The sequence below is a fragment of the Anthonomus grandis genome, chromosome 3 (assembly GCF_022605725.1).
Source record: "Anthonomus grandis grandis chromosome 3, icAntGran1.3, whole genome shotgun sequence".
NCBI lineage: Eukaryota > Metazoa > Arthropoda > Insecta > Coleoptera > Curculionidae > Anthonomus > Anthonomus grandis.
Genome location: NC_065548.1, coordinates 2,215,412 through 2,235,237, shown reverse-complemented (window position 1 = coordinate 2,235,237; position 19,826 = coordinate 2,215,412). Strand labels below are relative to the sequence as shown.

The following is a 19,826-nucleotide window of genomic DNA, read 5'->3' as shown; positions in this document are numbered from 1 at the left end:
AAGCTCCTTATATCAAAATTATTTAAAAAAATATATATAAATGTTGAACCGAGTGAAATATTAAATCATTCAGTCTAATGTTTTATTAACGACGTACTAACAATAAAGACTTTTCTTGAAAACTTAAATTATTTTGAGTGCTTGTAATAAATAACTATCGACATTCTAATATGAAGATACCCAGTACAGAAAGTTTTAGTTTATCAGAAAAAAACAAGAAAATTTATTTAAAAGATAATTTAATGCTCCTTAAATAAAATACATAAAATTTTTAAACCGAGCGAAATATTAAATCACTCCTAACGTCTTTCTTACGACTTTGTATGAGATTTTTCACATATGGGACCGAGATCCGGCTTACGACACCCTAAATTGCCACACACCGAATATACGACGCATATTTTACTGCATAATGCGGATTTCTGTGACTGCGCTTTTATTATTATTATTATCATCGCGAACCTTTAGAAATTCCGGTTTTATGGTTTTTAATATGCAAATGGATTAAAAAAAAATCTATCCAATAAAAACCCCTTCTTCCTTATACACCCTAAAAAATACCTTCTTTTCTTTCTTGTAATATTACCTAAATTTAAATTATCAATGACGAGGGTGTTTCAGAGGGAGGTGAATGAATATCTAATACATTTTCCGCTCGCGGTTTTCCTTAAGGGAATATTAAAAATACTGCTTTACCCTAAATATAAGATTAGTATACACATTATGTTGGATATAATGGAAAAGCTTTGCAAAGTGCCCAGGGGTAATTTGGTTTTTCGTTTCTTCCGTTTTCTACGACGGGGTGGGTTTTTTTTTTGTTGCTGCTGTTGTTGTCTGGTGGTGGTGGGAAAAACGAATGACGTGCCTCTCCGAACCAATTTTCTTTTTCTTTCATTATGAACAGGTCACGGAGAAGTGGCAATTTAATTTTTGTTTTCTTTGAATAATAATGTAATAAATCATTTCATATGGAACGTTTGTCGTTGTATGTTTTCTTTAATAAAAGTTTTTTTTTATAGCGAAACAATTTCTTGTTAACTGGTATTATTCTTGCAAAAATTACATTAAAAAGTTAGATACAGCATGTGTGCTCCTTCACTTGAAATATAAAAGATTGGACCAGAAAATGGCAAAAAATCTGCAATTGTAAATCTTAATAATACAACATCGATGGTTAATATATTAAAAAATAGTTCTAGTAACATTCTTAAAAGTAATACGTCAATGAAAAAATGACTGATATGATTGATTCGTTAGTCATCGGCAGTTCTCAATGCCCGAATGTCCATAAAAGAATTATTCCCCCAAAAAAAAATCCAATATTGAAACTTTGATGGAAAAACAAATAAATCCGAGGAACTCCCTTATGAAATTTCGTAGCCAACCATCGACATTCTAACAAATAAACCCCGTAGACATTGATCTTTTTGTCTACTAAATATTTTTACAGGTTCAGGAAAAATGATGGACATTCTGTCGAGTAAAACTGTTTTTTAAGGTTAGAACGTTAGTGGTAAATATTTTACAAGTTTATCAATGATACATCATTAACGCCCTAAAAAATCCCAAATTTTAAAATGGCAACAAGAACCGAAGATCTTCAATGGAGTTCGTCATGTTAGAACGTCAAAGTGTCCCTGTAGTTCCAAAAAATCGACTTTTGACCCCCTTTTTAGCATGAAAACCCATCTGCGACCCAGGAATCATTGACGATCGTAATGAATTGATGGCTCACGTCTTTAATCAATTTAATTACATACGAAAAGTAACATTTCAAGATGATTCAAGACATATTAGAGAAGTGAGATGCGGTAGAATAGCAAATAATGGACTTTTGACGCCCTTTTTGGCATGAAAACCCATCTGAGACCCAGGAATCATTGACGATCGTAATGAATTGATGGTTTACGTATGTGATCGGTTCAATTACACACGAAAAGTAACATTTCGAGATGATTCAAGACATATTAGAGAGGTGAGATGCGGTAGAATGGCAAATAATGGACTTTTGACTCCCTTTTTGGTATGAAAACCCATCTGAGACCCAGGAATCATTGACGATCGTAATGAATTGATGGTTTACGTCTGTGATCAGTTCAATTACAAACGAAAAGTAACATTTCAAGATGATTCAAGACATATTAGAGAAGTGAGATGCGGTAGAATAGCAAATAATGGACTTTTGACGCCCTTTTTGGCATGAAAACCCATTTGAGACCCAGGAATCATTGACGATCGTAATGAATTGATGGCTCACGTCTTTAGTCAATTTAATTACATACGAAAAGTAATATTTCAAGATGATTCAAGACATATTAGAGAGGTGAGATGCGGTAGAATGCCAAATAATGGACTTTTGACGCCCTTTTTGGCATGAAAACCCATTTAAGACCCAGGAATCATTGACGATCGTAATGAATTGATGGCTCACGTCTTTAATCAATTTAATTACATACGAAAAGTAACATTTCAAGATGATTCAAGGCATATTAGAGAAGTGAGATGCGGTAGAATGGCAAATAATCACTTTTGACCCCCTTTTTTGCATTAAAACCCATCTGAGACCCATGAATCATTGACGATCGTAATGTAATGATGGTTCACGTCTTTAGTCAGTTTAATTACATACGAAAAGTAACATTTCAAAATGATTCAAGGCATATTAGAGAGGTGAGATGCGGTAGAATAGCAAATAATGGACTTTTGACCCCCTTTTTGGCATGGAAACCCATCTGAGACCCATGAATCATTGACGATCGTAATGTAATGATGGTTCACGTCTTTAGTCAGTTTAATTACATACGAAAAGTAACATTTCAAAATGATTTAAGGCATATTAGAGAAGTGAGATTCGGTAGAATAGCAAATAATGGATTTTTGACCCCCTTTGTGGCATGAAAACCCATCTGAGACCCAGGAATCATTGACGATCGTAATGAATTGATGGTTTACGTCTGTGATCAGTTCAATTACATACAAAAAGTAACACTTCAAAATGATTTAAGGCATATTAGAGAGGTAAGATGCGGTGGAATAGCAAATAATGAACTTCTGACCCCCTTTTTGGCATGAAAACCCATCTGAGACCCAGGAATCATTGACGATCGTAATGAATTGATAGTTCACGTGTGTGATCAGTTCAATTACATACGAAAAGTAACATTTCAAGATGATTCAAGACATATAAGAATTGAGATGCGGTAGAATAACAAATAATGGACTTTTGACCCCCTTTTTGGCATGAAAACAAATCTGAGACCCAGGAATCATTGACGATCGTAATGAATTGATGGTTCACGTGTGTGATCGGTTCAATTATACATGAAAAGTAACATTTCAAGATGACTCAAGGCATATTAGAGAAGTGAGATGCGGTAGAATAGCAAATAATGGACTTTTGACCCCCTTTTTGGCATGAAAACCCATCTGAGACCCAGGAATCATTGGCGATCGTAATGAATTTATGGTTTACGTATGTGATCAGTTCAATTACATACAAAAAGTAACATTTCAAGATGATTCCAGGCATATTAGAGAGGTGAGATGCGGTAGAATAGCAAATAATGGACTTTTGACCCCCTTTTTGGTATGAAAACCCATCTGAGACCCAGGAATCATTGACGATCGTAATGGATTGATGGTTCACGTGTGTGATCAGTTCAATTACATACGAAAAGTAACATTTCAAGATGATTCAAGACATATTAGAGAAGTGAGATGCGGTAGAATAGCAAATAATGGACTTTTGACCCCCTTTTTGGCATGAAAACCCATCTGAGACCCAGGAATCATTGGCGATCGTAATAAATTGATGGTTTACGTGTGTGATCAGTTCAATTACATACAAAAAGTAACATTTCAAGATGATTCAAGACATATTAGAGAGGTGAGATGCGATAAAATAGCAAATAATGGACTTTTGACCCCCTTTTTGGCATGAAAACCCATCTAAGACCCAGGAATCATTGACGATCGTAATGAATTGATGGTTTACGTGTGTCATCAGTTCAATTACATACGAAAAGTAACATTTCAAGATGATTCAAGGCATATTAGAGAGGTGAGATGCGGTAGAATGCCAAATAATGGACTTTTGACCCCCTTTTTGGCATGAAAACCCATCTGAGACCCAGGAATCATTGGCGATCGTAATGAATTTATGGTTTACGTATGTGATCAGTTCAATTACATATGAAAAGTAACATTTCAAGATGATTCCAGGCATATTAGAGAGGTGAGATGCGGTAGAATAGCAAATAATGGACTTTTGACCCCCTTTTTGGCATGAAAACCCATCTGAGACCCAGGAATCATTGACGATCGTAATAAATTGATGGTTTACGTGTGTGATCAGTTCAATTACATACAAAAAGTAACATTTCAAGATGATTCAATACATATTAGAGAGGTGAGATGCGGTAGAATAGCAAATAATGGACTTTTGACCCCCTTTTTGGCATGAAAACCCATCTGAGACCCAGGAATCATTGACGATCATAATAGATTGATGGTTCACGTCTTTAATCAGTTCAAGTAGATACGAAAAGTAACATTTTAAGATGATTCAAGGCGTACAAGAGAGGGGAGATGCGGTAGAATGCCAAATAATGGACTTTTTGGCGTAAGAACCCATCTGAGACCTAGGAATCATTGAAGATCGCAATAAATTGATGATTTAGGTCTGTGATAAATTCAATTATATACAAAAAGTAACATTTCAAGATGATTCAATGATGGCAGAGAAATGAGCATTTGGTCAACTTTTTTAATGCTTTTTTTTCAACTTCCAAGACTAGTTTTCCTTATTACTAACAATTATTGACAAAATCAGTGAAACCCGTGGAAAATCTATATTTCAGTTTTCAAAAGTATATCTTTCAATAGATATTCTCTATTGATTGTTTTCATTTTAGCTAGTTGACTACACTCATCAACTACCCGGAAGAAATTAATAATATGTTCCAGATATTTTAATTAGATCCTAGTGTTTTCCAACTTTCAAGACTATTTTTTCTGATTTTTAACAATTTTTGGAAAAAATTCCGAAGCCGGTATCCAATGATTTCACCTGAAGAAGCTGTGTTCCACATTTCAAATCTCCACCTTTCTTGTTTGCAGAGATATGAGCATTTATCTAATAAAATTCCATATCCATCATTTAATCACTGAAATTCATTTAACTGGAGAAGCTGCGTTCCAAAATTCACCTTTTCATGGTTACAATAATATGAACTTTGTAAAGAAACTCACTTATGTCACTCCTCTAGCTACTTCTTCTCTCCATAGATATTTTTATCGAATTAAGTCCATTTTTTCCAACTCTAATTCCACAAAAGTGACCTGCGAAACCCTTTTTAAAAAGTATTTCAATAAAATACCGACCTTAAAAAAATATATATATAAAACAGCTCATATATAATATTATTCAAATGCAAAAACCAAAATCCCCTTGCTCACGCTTATGAAACCAAAAACGGCCCTAAAAAATTCATTCATAGAATAAAAAAAAAACACGCACATAAGCCGGAATAAAAAAAAAAAAAAACATTAGCCGTATATACACGAATCCCGTTTAAAATTCAAAATATCCTCGAATTTAATAACAAATATGAATACGTGAATAGGGCCTAGGGGGTGCAGGGGGGGCGACGACGACAGGAACGTACGCGTATAACAAAACCCGGATTAGGGCCGCTAAGCTCGTTGGAATTTTAAAAAAGGGGATCTTTTAAACCGCCCGCCGCACGTCGTAATATGGAAAAATGACGTTGACGCAGGTCTTTTCATGTCACTCATGATTGTGCGAATTCGTCTTTTTTTTTTTAACGACAACCCCTGCAATCCTCCTGTTCCCACGTGTAATCCACTTGTTCGTTATTTTATGTACGAATGTACTTTTTTTGGGAAAATGTTTCGTTTTTTAGTAGTTTGTGTGGTATTTTTTATGGGCTTCGCTATGTAGCAACATATTGTTTTAAAGTCTGATTTGTAAACTGTATTCAATTGTCACTGTTTCTCTTTATCTGTTTTTTGTTAATTTAAGGGTCTTACGACATGGCACCACTTTATCGTCAGTTTACTGAAATAAATTAACTGTCACAGGCATCCTTCGTTCTTTTTATGACCCTCTTATGGGTTTCGCTACGTAGCAACACTATTGGCTGATATGAATAACATTTGAGTTGAAACTCCATGAGCATGAGCAGTCCTAGTTTGTTCACCGCTTTATATAAATAAAAATAATTCGCTGAGAGGAGTGTGAGCTCCGATTACATAAAGTAGATACTCGATATTTCCAAGCAAGCCTGCACCTGAAAAAACACCAAACAAACAAGGGCCGCGTTCCGCATATTAGTATAAATTATTCAACTATCAGTGTGCAATGAGTGAAAGTGAAGAAGAAACTGATAAAGTCAGCGAATCCCAAATGGGATTTGTAAATATGCCACGTGATTTTTCCATACTTTTATCCAAGTCACAAACACCAGCTGTCCGACAGTCAAAAAGCCAAGCACTAGAACTGATCAAGAAACAGTGGAAGCTGAATTTCGGGTTACCAATTACGACCAGTCGAACGTACAAAAAAATTAATAATATGAAATCCAGACTCAAGAAAAAGACTGACATAAACAGGACTTAAGAAAATTGTGCTGCAGAAATCATGGAAGGCAACACAAATCCAGTACTTGCAAAAGTTCCAAGTAAATTAATTAATATCTTCTTCATAAATAACTTCATTTAAATTTACCTAAAAATAGTGAATCTATCTAAAGTTTGCTATTATTTATTATTTTCTGAAAATTGAATGATTTATAAAGTTATGTTTTTTATTATAATTAATTACTTATCGTTTAACATTTGATCAAGTATTTTAGACAGACATTTTTGTAGCTTAGAAACAAAAAAAAGGTACTATATTATTTAAAAAACTTGATCACTTGTCCATTTTTTAATATAGAAACTGTATGATTAATTAATTTTTCATTTTAGGAGCATTATCCGTCAGCATACAATAAACAGAGACGAAAATCGGCCATGAAGATACAATCCTTAGGCAATCAACTTCTGCTTCTGAAACGAGAGCAGCAAATGATGATGCTTGTTGTACTGTACTAATACAGTACAACATGCACCTAAAAAAAAGAAACATAATAAAGTTAGTCCTCTCGAAGAATATGAAACAAACGTTACTAAACAACTCTCGGATAACGAACTACAAAGAGACAGCTAAACAGAGATGTTGATGAACAATCTAATTCCGGCAATCAAGCTGACAATGGACAAGCATATTTCAAATTATAAAGTTTCAATACTTTTTAGAATCACTTACGAAATAAAGAATTGTAACATGTGACAAAAACATTAATTAAATAAATCCTTTCCACGTTTTACTTACTTCAAGCAAGAGCAAGAATGACCCAGATCGCCTCCGTTGCCCGCCTCTTCTAATATTATTATTGTCCAACTCCTCTTCTACCGGATACGGAAGTGGGATGTCTTCTAATGGAAGCTTCATAGGATCTAGCTCATCTTTTAAATATTTTTCTAAATTGTGTAATATACAATAGCACATGATAAATTTTGGAACTTTTTCTATGGATACCCGCACTTGTAGCATCGAAAATCGTTGTTTTAGTTGACCAAAACATCTTTCAATTATTACACGTTCCTTTGTAAATAAATTATTATAAGCACGTTCTTGTGGTGTATTAGGATTTCTAAAAGGTACCATTAGTCACGGTGCTAGGTTATAACCTTCATTTCCTAAGAGTAGTACTTGCGACCTCTGAAAATCATTCCTCGCAAAATTTAAAATTTCTGAATTGCTCTAAATCCGTGAATTGTGAACATATCCTGGCCATGAAGCGTCTACGCTTGTAGACGACTCATCTGAATTGCATGAGGCTTGGACATTAATGCTGTGATATCCTTTGCGATTAATATACTCATCGCTATGAATAGGTCGCTTTTTTAAATTTATGTGGGTACAATCTATCACGCCCAATGCACAAGGAAAAGAATAATTCGATTGCCATTTTTGTTTCGCCTCTATTATGTCGGCAGCAGTGTGAGGAAATGTTATCCACTGACCACATTTTTCTATTGGCTCCTCAGTAACTTCCGTCACTATTTTTGAGACAGAACTTGGATGAACACCAAAATTTTCTCCTATTCCTGATTGGAAACCCGGATCACCAAGGTATTTCAAAAATATTTTCATTTTATCAATGTTACATATAGCACCACCTCTTCTTTCTCCAGATTCTGTATCCAAAAAGTGATTTGATATCCACTCTACGCGTTCCTTAGTAAATCGATATCACATTTTAAAATCCCGATCACAGGTACGCCTTCTATGTTTGTAATATTTTTTAGAACGCAAATTAAGAATAAACTCAGCCATAGCTCTGACGTAGTCAAACTGAATCAGACTCCAAAATTATGGAGTACATTCTCCTTCCGAGGAGCATCAACAAATTTTTATTCATAGGAAAACTGAGAATAAACTCACAACAAATTATACATTGGAGTACCTACTCAAGTGGAGCATCTGCTCCCTATTTTTATTTATATGACATGGAGTATTTGCTCCAAATTCTCGAGTAGATACTAAATTCTCATTTTTATTCATACGACCCATTGTTTATCAGTCCGATTCGTAAGCCTAATTCAAATGTCACTGTCTCTGTTCACATGTTTTTTATTAATCTGTGGGCCTTGGTACTTAGCAACAGTTTATTGGAAAAAATGCCCATCAAGAGGTGGCGCTACCAGTCAAGACTGTCACAAGCACTCTTCGTTCTTTTTTGACTCTCTAATGGGTTTCGCTACGTAGCAACACTAAATTTCTAAGTAATTGTTTCAAAATAGATATTTATATAATTTGGTTAACAAATTCAATACGACTTCATTTTCCGCTATACGGACTTTTTTCACCGAGTGGACCCTTCTGCGGGTTATTACCATTGTTTTGGTCTTATCTAAATTAAGTCTGGACTTCCTTACTCGAAGATTTCATCCAAATTTTCGTTGCAGTCATATAGGACGCAAATAAGCAGATATCGTCTGCGAAGAGTAGTGGTTGGGTGAACGGTTTTTAGGGATATCGGATTGATAAATATTGAAAAGTGTAGAGAAGTCGTGTCTCCATAATTCGGCTTGTTGAATGGTTTTCATTTATTTTTACCTGGATTTTCCAGTTTTCAAGGAATAACGAATAAATTTAACTAAATTGATATGGAATTTAAAGGTGTGTAATTAGGTCCTCATGCCAGACCATGTAGAGTATCTATTAGAGATTCAGGGTTAACATGAAGGTCGTGTGTCCCCTGGGTGGTATTTAGAATCCTTATTTATTTTATTGGTTAAATTAATAACTAAAAACGGCAGCTTTTTGTCAATGTCCTCAGGATCTTGGAAGAGAAGTTGCATAAGACAGGCTAAGTGTTTTGGGACCGTATTGTGGACATGTATTGTTTTTGTGTAAGAAATTGTTGATGCTTATAGGGAATTTTGAATACTTTAGATATTCCAAAAATCCCAATTTCTAATCCAACAACAATGTCGAAACGGCCATCCAACACCAAAATCTCAAGAAAATTTTATATGCACGCAAATAGTGGCACAAGAACTTCTCTCGCTCCCTGACAAGTTCACACCATTTCTGTTGCTCATGGACTTTGCTACGTAGCAACAAACTTAAATGAGCAACCAAACCCGTAAATTCTTAAAAGAAGTAACCAAAAAGGTCCAATAAATAACTATAAATTCTAAAACTACAATTGAACGGTGTATCCTATATACTTACATACGACGTTCAACTTGAACGAGTCCTCCTGGCTCATCCCCGGCAACTTGGGATTCTCGCCGATGCATTTTAAAAGCGTCCCGTCATCCTCCGGGACCGGGACAAACGACACCGTGTTCACCACCACCGCGGACCCGTTCGATATCTCTTCTTCCCGAAACTGTAACACAAACATATACAGGGTGTTGCTATATTATTATTAAAAAAAAAACGAGACTAGAAAGTTCGAAGTGGTTCTTTAAGATACAATTCATGAAAATTGGTAGAAATAAAACTCTAAACTTTCCCGTAAAACCCCCAGCTCCAAAGCACCTTTGAAGGCTTATTACTTTGTCCCTATAATCCACTCCTATTCATGAAAAATGATAAAAATGAACCCTCAACTATTCGGTAAACAACAGTATAACTCTCCTAATCTAATGTCACCCCTAGCATTTATTACAAGTAAAAAGGTCTTTATTTCTCAACAGTTCTAGAGCTTTAGACCTTTGAATGCTTGTTACTTTGTCCCTAGTCCATTGCTATTCATAAAAATTGCTAGAAATGAACCTTAAACCATCCTGTTAATAACATTATAACTACACTAATCTAATATCACTTCCAGGTTAAAATAATCAATAAAACTATCAGTCCGGTTTAAAATCCGATGCCTTTAAAGCGAAATATGTCAGCGTAAGGTCCGGTTTAAACACATTAAATGATCCTGTAGACTTAAGAGTTTTTTTTTATATTTTTACCGAGATAGCAGCGTTTATCCAATGGACATCCAAAATTTGTCCAAATATTATCCAGTATAGTCAAGTACAACGAATGAATGTACTTTTGACAGACAATTTTGGACCGGTTTAGGATATCCACTTGTAATCTTACTATTGTCCAATACAATGAAAAACACTGAATTCGAAAAAGTCTGCAAAGTCTTATGTGGAAATAATAAAGTGACCGCGAAACTGAATTAATTATTAAAAATACATATCTCTTTAGAGAAGACTAGAAAAAAGATAATTTGGACAAACTCTGTTTTCTTTAATTTTTAAAAAAATTTAAAACAGGTACTGACTGATATGTGAAACATTCTTCTTCCAGGCAATCCAGTGAGAAAAATATCAATATCTTCAATTTTAGTGTAAACATTTTAATATTTTTTTAAAATTACTTAAAGAGCCATTAGAGTAGCCCAAAAATCAATAATTACAACAATTTATCGACTAGAAATCAGTTGCCAATAAGAGACAAATTATTTAATTTTTTCCAGGTACTTCAGTGAGAAAAATGTCAATATCTTGACTTCTAGTGTACGGATTTTAATGATGTTTTTAGAAAATACTTAGAAAGGCCTAAGATTATTTCAGGAGTTAATAATTATATCATTTTAATCACTTGAAATTAAGATATTCAGTTGTCACTAAGAGCACGAATTATTTTATTTCTTCCAAACACTCCAATGAGAACATATAAATATCTTAAATTTCCTTGAATGAATTTTAGTATTTTTTTTAAAAAGCTTTAAAAGGACCTTTAAGATATCCCAGAAATCAATAATTACAACAATTTGGTTACTAAAAATCAAGATATTCAGTTGCCAATAAGAGACAAATTATTTTATGTCTTCCAGGCACTCCAGTGAGAAAAATGTCACTATTTTGATTTTTAGTGTATGAATTTCAGCAACTTTTTGAGAAAATGCTTAAAGAACCATTAGAATATCCCAAAAATCAATAACTACAATAATTTATCCACTAGAAATCAAGTTATTTAGTTGATTGTACGAGTAAAATTATTTTATTTCTTCCAGGCACTCCTGTAAGAAAATTGTCAATATCTCGATTTCTAGTATATGAATTTTAATGATTTTTTTAATACTTCCTTTAAGAACCCTTGGAGTATCTAAGAAATCAACAATTACAACATTTCGGCAACTAGAAAACACGATTGAAAGAACTCGTCCATTATCTCAAAGAGACCTGCGTAAGTAGAGAAAAAATAAAAACCCCAAGTCTCGGTCTCAAATCATCCTTTATATATGTCACGAAGGTTACATGTTTTAGCTAATAAAGCATCATCAGAGCTACAATAAATAATTTTTGTAATTACATGTGTTTTTCTGTTTATTGTAGGTCTGATGATGCTTTAATAGTGAAACATGTAACCTTCGTAACATATATAAAGGATGATTTGAGACTGAGAGTTGGGGTGTTTATTTTTGTCTCTAGAAATCAAGATATTTAGTTGCCAATAAGAGTTAAATTATTTTATTTCTTCCAGGCACTCCTGTAAGAAAATTGTCAATATCTTGAATTCTAGTACAGTAGAGCGTTGATAATCCGGACATGCGTTACTCCGGATGCTTCAGTAGTCCGAACACGAATTTTGCCGCTATTATGTACGTTATAGTCCGGATTCGCTTGTACACGATAATCCGGATCGCGCTGTTTTCAGCCGTTTTGCAGGCTTTGACAGGTTTAAATTGATTGGTAGTTTGAAAAAGTTTAGTTTTTAACGTTACATAGGTATTACAGTCGACACTTATTACTTCCTGGCCTTCCTACACCAATTCTAGGGAATACGGCTACAAGACGAAAGCATAAAACATTATCTTTAAAACAAAAGCTTGATATACTGAACAGATTAGAACGTGGCGTGAGTTGAAAAGCCTTAGCTAGTGAATACGATGTAGGCACATCCACAATTTCGGATATTAAAAAGAACAAATGGAGCATTAAAAGGTGGCTGGGAAAACACTAAGAAAACCCGAATATCCCAGAATGGAAAAGCGATTGTTCGAATGGTTTTGCAGGCAACGTTCCAGACACATTCCAACACACAAAGCAAAGCAAATCTACAACGATGTTTATGGAAATGAGAATTTTGCAGCCAGTCGAAGTTGGATCGCAAATTTCAGAAAAAGACATGGTTTGAGAGCTTTAAAAATTTGTGGTGAGAAATTATCCAATGACGAAACTGCTGTTGAGACTTTTAAAAATATGTTGGCACAGAAAATGAAAGACCTGAATTTAATTCCTACGCAGGTTTACAATGCTGATGAATCAGCGTTGTACTGGAAAATGTTACCGGAAAAAACGATTGTTCGTTCTCAAGAAAAGACAGCACCGGGACGAAAAATAAGTAAGGAGCGGGTTACTTTCCTGGCATGTGAAAATGGAGATGGTTCTCACAAATTGAGAATTCTCGTCATTGGAAAAGCAAAAAATCCCAGAGCATTTAAAAATGTACCCATACCCGTAGAGTACAAAAATTCCTGCAATGCTTGGATGACATCTGCAATATTTAAAGAGTGGTTTCATAATTCGTTTATTAGGCAAGAAAAAGAGTATTTAAGAAGCCAAAATCTAACTGAACGTGCTCTTTTAATCATTGACAATGCCTCAAGCCATGGATCGCCAGAAGAAGTGAGGATGGCCATTTCCAAACAATCTTTCTTCCGCCAAATTGCACAGCATTGCTGCAATCCATGGATCAAAATGCCATAAGGTTGACTAAATTGTTTTACCATAAGAGCCTTTTGGCGCACATTTTATCACAAAATGAAGAAAATGTGATCCAGGTATTAAAGACCTTAAATCTCAAAACTGCAACATACTTACTGAGCAATGCATGGTCAAAACTTACTGTAGAGGTTTTACAAAAATGTTGGGAAAAAGTAATTCCAAAAGGAACGGTTTTTGGTAATGATTTAGAATACGAAGCCGATGCTCTGATTTCGCTAAAGCAATTACAGGAAAAGCTACGAGCTTTAACGGATGTTTCGGCTATGCTCCAAACACTAAGTGAAAACGAGATAAATCCTAATGAAGTGAATAACTGGATTGAAAATGATGACGAAAATCAAGGGAGAGAGAAAGGAGTCAAAAATGTCAGAAGGGCTTCAATTTATGCTTCAAGTGGGCTAAAGAAAATCGAGTGCCATTGCATGATATTCTTGTTCTTCAAAGACTTAAAGAAATGGGTTTTATGAAAAACCAAGAAAAAGTAAAGCAAGCAAAAATTACAGACTTTTTTAATTAGCTTTATTATGTACCTACTACATAGCAAACATGTAATTTAGTTTATCCTTTTAATTTGTATGTTTTTCTCGTTTATCACATATTTGTAGGCAATTTTTTAGTTATATACATATAATATTTCCTAATAAAAAACATATATGTATGTAAAAAGAAGGAATTTTTCGTTAATCCGGATCACACCGTCGTTTTTATTAGTCCGGACTATCGAGGCTTTACTGTATATGGATTTTAATGATTTTTTCAATAGTTGCTTTAAGAACCCTTGGAGTATCCTAAAAATCAATAATTCCAACATTTTGACCATTTAAAATCAAGAAAATTAGTTGCCAATAGGAGTTAAATTATTTTATTTCTTCCAGGCACTCCTGTAAGAAAATTGTCAATATCTTGATTTCTAGTACATGGAATTTAATGATTTTTTTCAATAGTTGGTTTAAGAACCCTTGGAGTATCATAGAAATCAATAATTACAACATTTTAGCCACTTAAAATCAAGAAAATTAGTTGCCAATGGGAGTTAAATTATTTTATTTCTTCCAGGCACTCCTGTTAGAAAATTGTCGATATCTTGATTTCTAGTACATGGAATTTAATGATTTTTTCAATAGTTGCTTTAAGAACCCTTGGAGTATCCTAAAAATCAATAATTCCAACATTTTGACCATTTAAAATCAAGAAAATTAGTTGCCAATAGGAGTTAAATTATTTTATTTCTTCCAGGCACTCCTGTAAGAAAATTGTCAATATCTTGATTTCTAGTACATGGAATTTAATGATTTTTTTCAATAGTTGGTTTAAGAACCCTTGGAGTATCATAGAAATCAATAATTACAACATTTTAGCCACTTAAAATCAAGAAAATTAGTTGCCAATGGGAGTTAAATTATTTTATTTCTTCCAGGCACTCCTGTAACAAAATTGTCAATATCTTGATTCTTAGTATATGGATTTTAATAATTTATTTAAATAGTTGCTTTAAGAACTCTTGGAGTATCCTAGAAATCAATAATTCCAACATTTTGACCACTTAAAATCAAGAAAATTAGTTGCCAACAGGAGTTAAATTATTTTATTTCTTCCAGGCACTCCTGTGAAAAACTGTCAATATCTTGATTTCTAGTAGATGGATTTTAATAATTTTTTTGAATAGTTGCTTTAAAAACCCTTGGAGTATCATAGAAATCAATAATTGCAACATTTTATCCACTAAATATCAAGATATTCAGTTGTCAATAGTAGTATAAAATGGCACGAACTGGGCCCATTGCGGAAATTTTGATTTGGGGAGATCAAAATGATTCTTCTGTTTTTGAGTAAGTTGAAATAGTTAGTAGTAATTTGTGTATATTATAGTAAATGTATATAAAATTTGTTAAAAACTCAATTGTACTGTATTGGGTCAGAATTTATGAATCAACAGCATTTAATATTTAAAAGTTTAGAAGTTGACGTCTTGGAGTTCAGTGGGTTTTATGCAAGGTAACTGTAAACGCTTTAAGGGTTGCCCCACATTAATTCTAAATTAATTCTTTAGCCAATTTTATTACTTTTATCATTGTTTAGTTTACTGTTGATATTGACAAAACTTTAATTATGACAAGATCATGATAAAACTAAACAATTAAATTGGCTAATTATTAGAAAAGCATGTATTTTTGGTAAAAAAGAAACCTACTGGCAATCATAAACTATTTAGAGCGAGCCCTTGTATTTCGTCACCCACGTCCTGGGCCGACCTTTAAAATGCGTTTATTACGTTACGCTATTGACATACCATCGATCATTCAATTTGATTCACATTATTCAAGGTCACTCTTAATAAGTCAGAGTGTCATGCGTCGCTTACCATATGGCTTTAGGCAAGACTGGCCTAGATAAACCTAATTATGTATTCACTTTACCCTTAGGCAATTTTTTATGATTTTTTAAATAATAATAACCATTGATAATAATGTTTATTTATGATCTTGGTGCAATACGACTATAAGATCCTTTTGGTAACTGGAACCAGATTATTAATTTAAATTGTCAATAAAAGTTAAATTATTGTCAATATCTTGATTTCTAGTATATGGATTTTAATAATATTTTCAATAGTTGCTTTAAGAACCCTTGGAGTATCATAGAAATCAAGAATTACAACATTTTGGCAATTAGAAATCAAGATATTCAGTTGCTAATAAAAGATAAATTATTTTCTTTCTTCCAGGCACTCCTGTAACAAAATTGTTAATATCTTAATTTTTAGTATATGGATTTTAATAATATTTTCAATAGTTGCTTTAAGAACCCTTGGAATATCCTAGAAATCAAGAATTACAACATTTTGCCAACTAGAAATCAAGATATTTAGTTGCCAATAGGAGTTAAATAATTATATTTCTTCCAGGCACTCCTGTAACAAAATTGTCAATATCTTGATTTCTAGTACATGGAATTTAATGATTTTTTCAATAGTTGGTTTAAGAACCCTTGGAGTATCCTAGAAATCAATAATTCCAATATTTTGACCATTTAAAATCAAGAAAATTAGTTGCCAATAGGAGTTAAATTATTTTATTTCTTCCAGGCACTCCTGTTAGAAAATTGTCGATATCTTGATTTCTAGTACATGGAATTTATTGATTTTTTCAATAGTTCCTTAAAAAACCCTTGGAGTATCCTAGAAATCAAGAATTATAACATTTTGCCAACTAGAAATCAAGAAAATTAGTTGCCAATAGGAGTTAAATTATTTTATTTTTTCCAGACACTCCTGTAAGAAAATTGTCAATATCATGATTACTAATACATGGAATTTAATGATTTTTTCAATAGTTGCTTTAAGAACCCTAGTAATATCCTAGAAATCAAGAATTATAACATTTTGCCAACTAAAAATCAAGATATTTAGTTGCCAATAGGAGTTAAATAATTTTATTTCTTCCAGGCAACCCTGTAACAAAATTGTCAATATCTTGATTTCTAGTATATGGATTTTAATATTTTTTTTAATAGTTCCTTTAAGAACCCTTGGAGTATCCTAGAAATCAATAATTCCAACTTTATGGTTACTTAAAATCAAGATATTTAGATGCCAATAAAAGTTAAATTATTTTATTTCTTCCAGGCACTCCTGTTAGAAAATTGTCGATATCTTGATTTCTAGTACATGGAATTTATTGATTTTTTCAATAGTTCCTTAAAAAACCCTTGGAGTATCCTAGAAATCAAGAATTATAACATTTTGCCAACTAGAAATCAAAAAAATTAGTTGCCAATAGGAGTTAAATTATTTTATTTCTTCCAGGCACTCCTATAAGAAAATTGTCAATATCTTGATTTCTAGTATATGGATTTTAATAATTTTTTCAATAGTTCCTTTAAGAACCCTTGGAGTATCCTAGAAATCAATAACTCCAACTTTATGGCTACTTAAAATCAAGATATTTAGATGCCAATAAAGTTAAATTATTTTATTTCTTCCAGGCACTCCTGTTAGAAAATTGTCGATATCTTGATTTCTAGTACATGGAATTTAATGATTTTTTCAATAGTTGGTTTAAGAACATTTGGAGTATCATAGAAATTTAGAATTACAACATTTTGGCAATCAGAGATCAAGATATTCAGTTGCCAATAAGAGTTAAATTATTTTATTTCTTCCAGGCACTCCTGTAACAAAATTGTCAATATCTTGATTTCTAGAACATGGATTTTAATATTTTTTTTAATAGTTCCTTTAAGAACCCTTGGAGTATCCTAGAAATCAATAATTCCAACTTTATGGTTACTTAAAATCAAGATATTTAGGTGCCAATAAAAGTTAAATTATTTTATTTCTTCCAGGCACTCCTGTTAGAAAATTGTCAATATCTTGATTTCTAGTATATGGATTTTAATAATTTTTTCAATAGTTGCCTTAAGAACCCTTGAAGAATCCTAGAAATCAATAATTGCAACATTTTGGCCACTTGAAATCAAGATATCTAGTGGCCACTAAGAGACAAATCTAGACACTCTAATTTAAATGTTTTCCTTTTTTTTAATTTAAAAAAAAATTCTCAGTGTCTAAAATTGGTACAACTAAGTTCCAAATGGATATCTAAATGTGTGTCGCTTAACTCTCCATGGAATATTCATTGGATATCATTTAGACAATACTTGGATGTCCATAGGATAAGTGGTTTGTCAAAAAAAGGAGACACCCGCTAAATATTTTTGTAAAAACGTGAAAGTGTCTTTACCTTCCCACGTTTGAAGGGTCGCGTGTCTCTGGTCCAAGACACAACCGCTTTAGGACGTGATCCGGTCACCTCGCAGTTAATCGACACCTCCTCGTTCGCTATCAGTTGTCTCGGTTTTATCGGGATGATTACGCTCAGGGGTTTCACTGGAAAAAAATAATAAAAAAATCAAATTTCCCGCCCAAACAGGGTACCATATCGACTCGAATTTGAATAAAAATACTGTCATGGCAACACCGTAATGAGCCATTCTGTCCCAACTGTCAAATATGATAAATATATAAGAGTGATACGAGCGCCATTAAAGTAATTTATATGGAAAACTGCATTAAGTGGGTCATCCCAACAGGTCCGATATCTGACAGGTCGCTTTGTTATCTTGACATATAGAGGGCGCCCCCTCTATCTACTATCTCTCTCTCTCTCACTCTAGACTCGAGTTACCGTGACAATACTGAAACCAGAATTAATGTTCGACCCCGGAATGTGTACTCGTCCTGATGTTAACTGTCGATATCGGAGCCACGCCGTTAATTAATTCGTTCGCAACAGTTCTGCTAATAGAGTAACGCAATATTATGTAATTAATTTTATGCCGGGGGGGATCATCTGGATGGATTGCTGAATGTTGTAGTAACAAGTGACGGCGAGGCTTCAATCTTTTAATCGCGGCTGTCAATGTCAAAACTGTCACGCGAGCGGCTGAAACTCACGAAACCAGTCCGGTGTTGCCAATGCTGGAAGATCGCGGACTGTAACAGCAGGGGATAATAGTTGTCAACTGTCAGTGTCTAAAGTGTCATCAGAAACTAAAAGGATAAATTCATGTAGAAATTCAATCAATGACAACATTGGTACTGAGTGAGTTCACAGACTTGACACGTTTTCTGTCATGTGTCCCGTTGTCAAATGTCAAGAATGTTAGTATTAGTGACTAAACCCAGTACGATGTTGCCATGTTATAAATCCCATTTTGTACTGAGAATGTTTGCATAAGGGACTTTTATGTAACAACCGGGTTAATTAATTATTTTATTTGTAACTAATTTAAGTTTTAAGGAACTGTAGTGCTCTATTTAGCGTCGTCTTGTGAATTAAGGCGCTAATAACCCACATCTATTTTAGATAATTGACAGTTACCAGCTGACAAATTTGAACAGTGTTGCTATAAGGGTTGCTATTTTACAACTTGAGAAAATTGACAGCTATTAACTGATGAACCTTGACAACGTTGACATGTTTTTACCTTATAATGAAACTAGAAATAAATTACACAGAAAGTGCTCTTGTAAAATTAATTAAAAAAAAATTAATTGTAAAGAAACGAAACATCTAAAACTTTTCTTAATGGGTATCATTCTAAAATTGTGTTTTTCTATTGCAATTAATCCAATTACATATGAAAACACTAATTTTATTATAATTCTTCTCTTATTTTTAAACTGCGTCAAGGATATAAGTCTTAGGAGAGGCAAAATGTCGACTTGTTGACCGGTTTCTCGGACATATCCCTGTCTCAGTTTTTTAATATCCTCGGTATCATTCTAAAATTGTGTTTTTCTATTGCAATTAATCCAATTACATATGAAAACACTAATTTTATTATAATTCTTTTCTTATTTTTAAACTGCGTCAAGGATATAAGTCTTAGGAGAGGCAAAATGTCGACTTGTTGACCGGTTTCTCGGACATATCCCTGTCTCAGTTTTTTAATATCCTCGGTATCATTCTAAAATTGTGTTTTTCTATTGCAATTAATCCAATTAC

General features: G+C 33.3%; 1 protein-coding gene across 7 annotated transcripts in view; it reads right to left on the bottom strand.

Moving 5' to 3' along the window:
- Positions 1-19,826, bottom strand: part of LOC126733736 (hemicentin-1) — a 613,913-nt gene that overhangs the window by 99,681 nt on the left and 494,406 nt on the right. For all 7 annotated transcript variants that reach the window (XR_007659843.1, XR_007659842.1, XM_050437122.1 and 4 more), the window contains 2 exons: positions 18,060-18,205; positions 9,809-9,968 (listed from right to left, as the gene is read on the bottom strand). Coding sequence is in view for 5 of the 7 variants with exons in the window: in XM_050437122.1 (XP_050293079.1) it covers positions 9,809-9,968; positions 18,060-18,205 (306 nt within the window). In the remaining 2 variants the exon portion in view is untranslated. The remainder of the gene's footprint in view (positions 1-9,808; positions 9,969-18,059; positions 18,206-19,826) is intronic.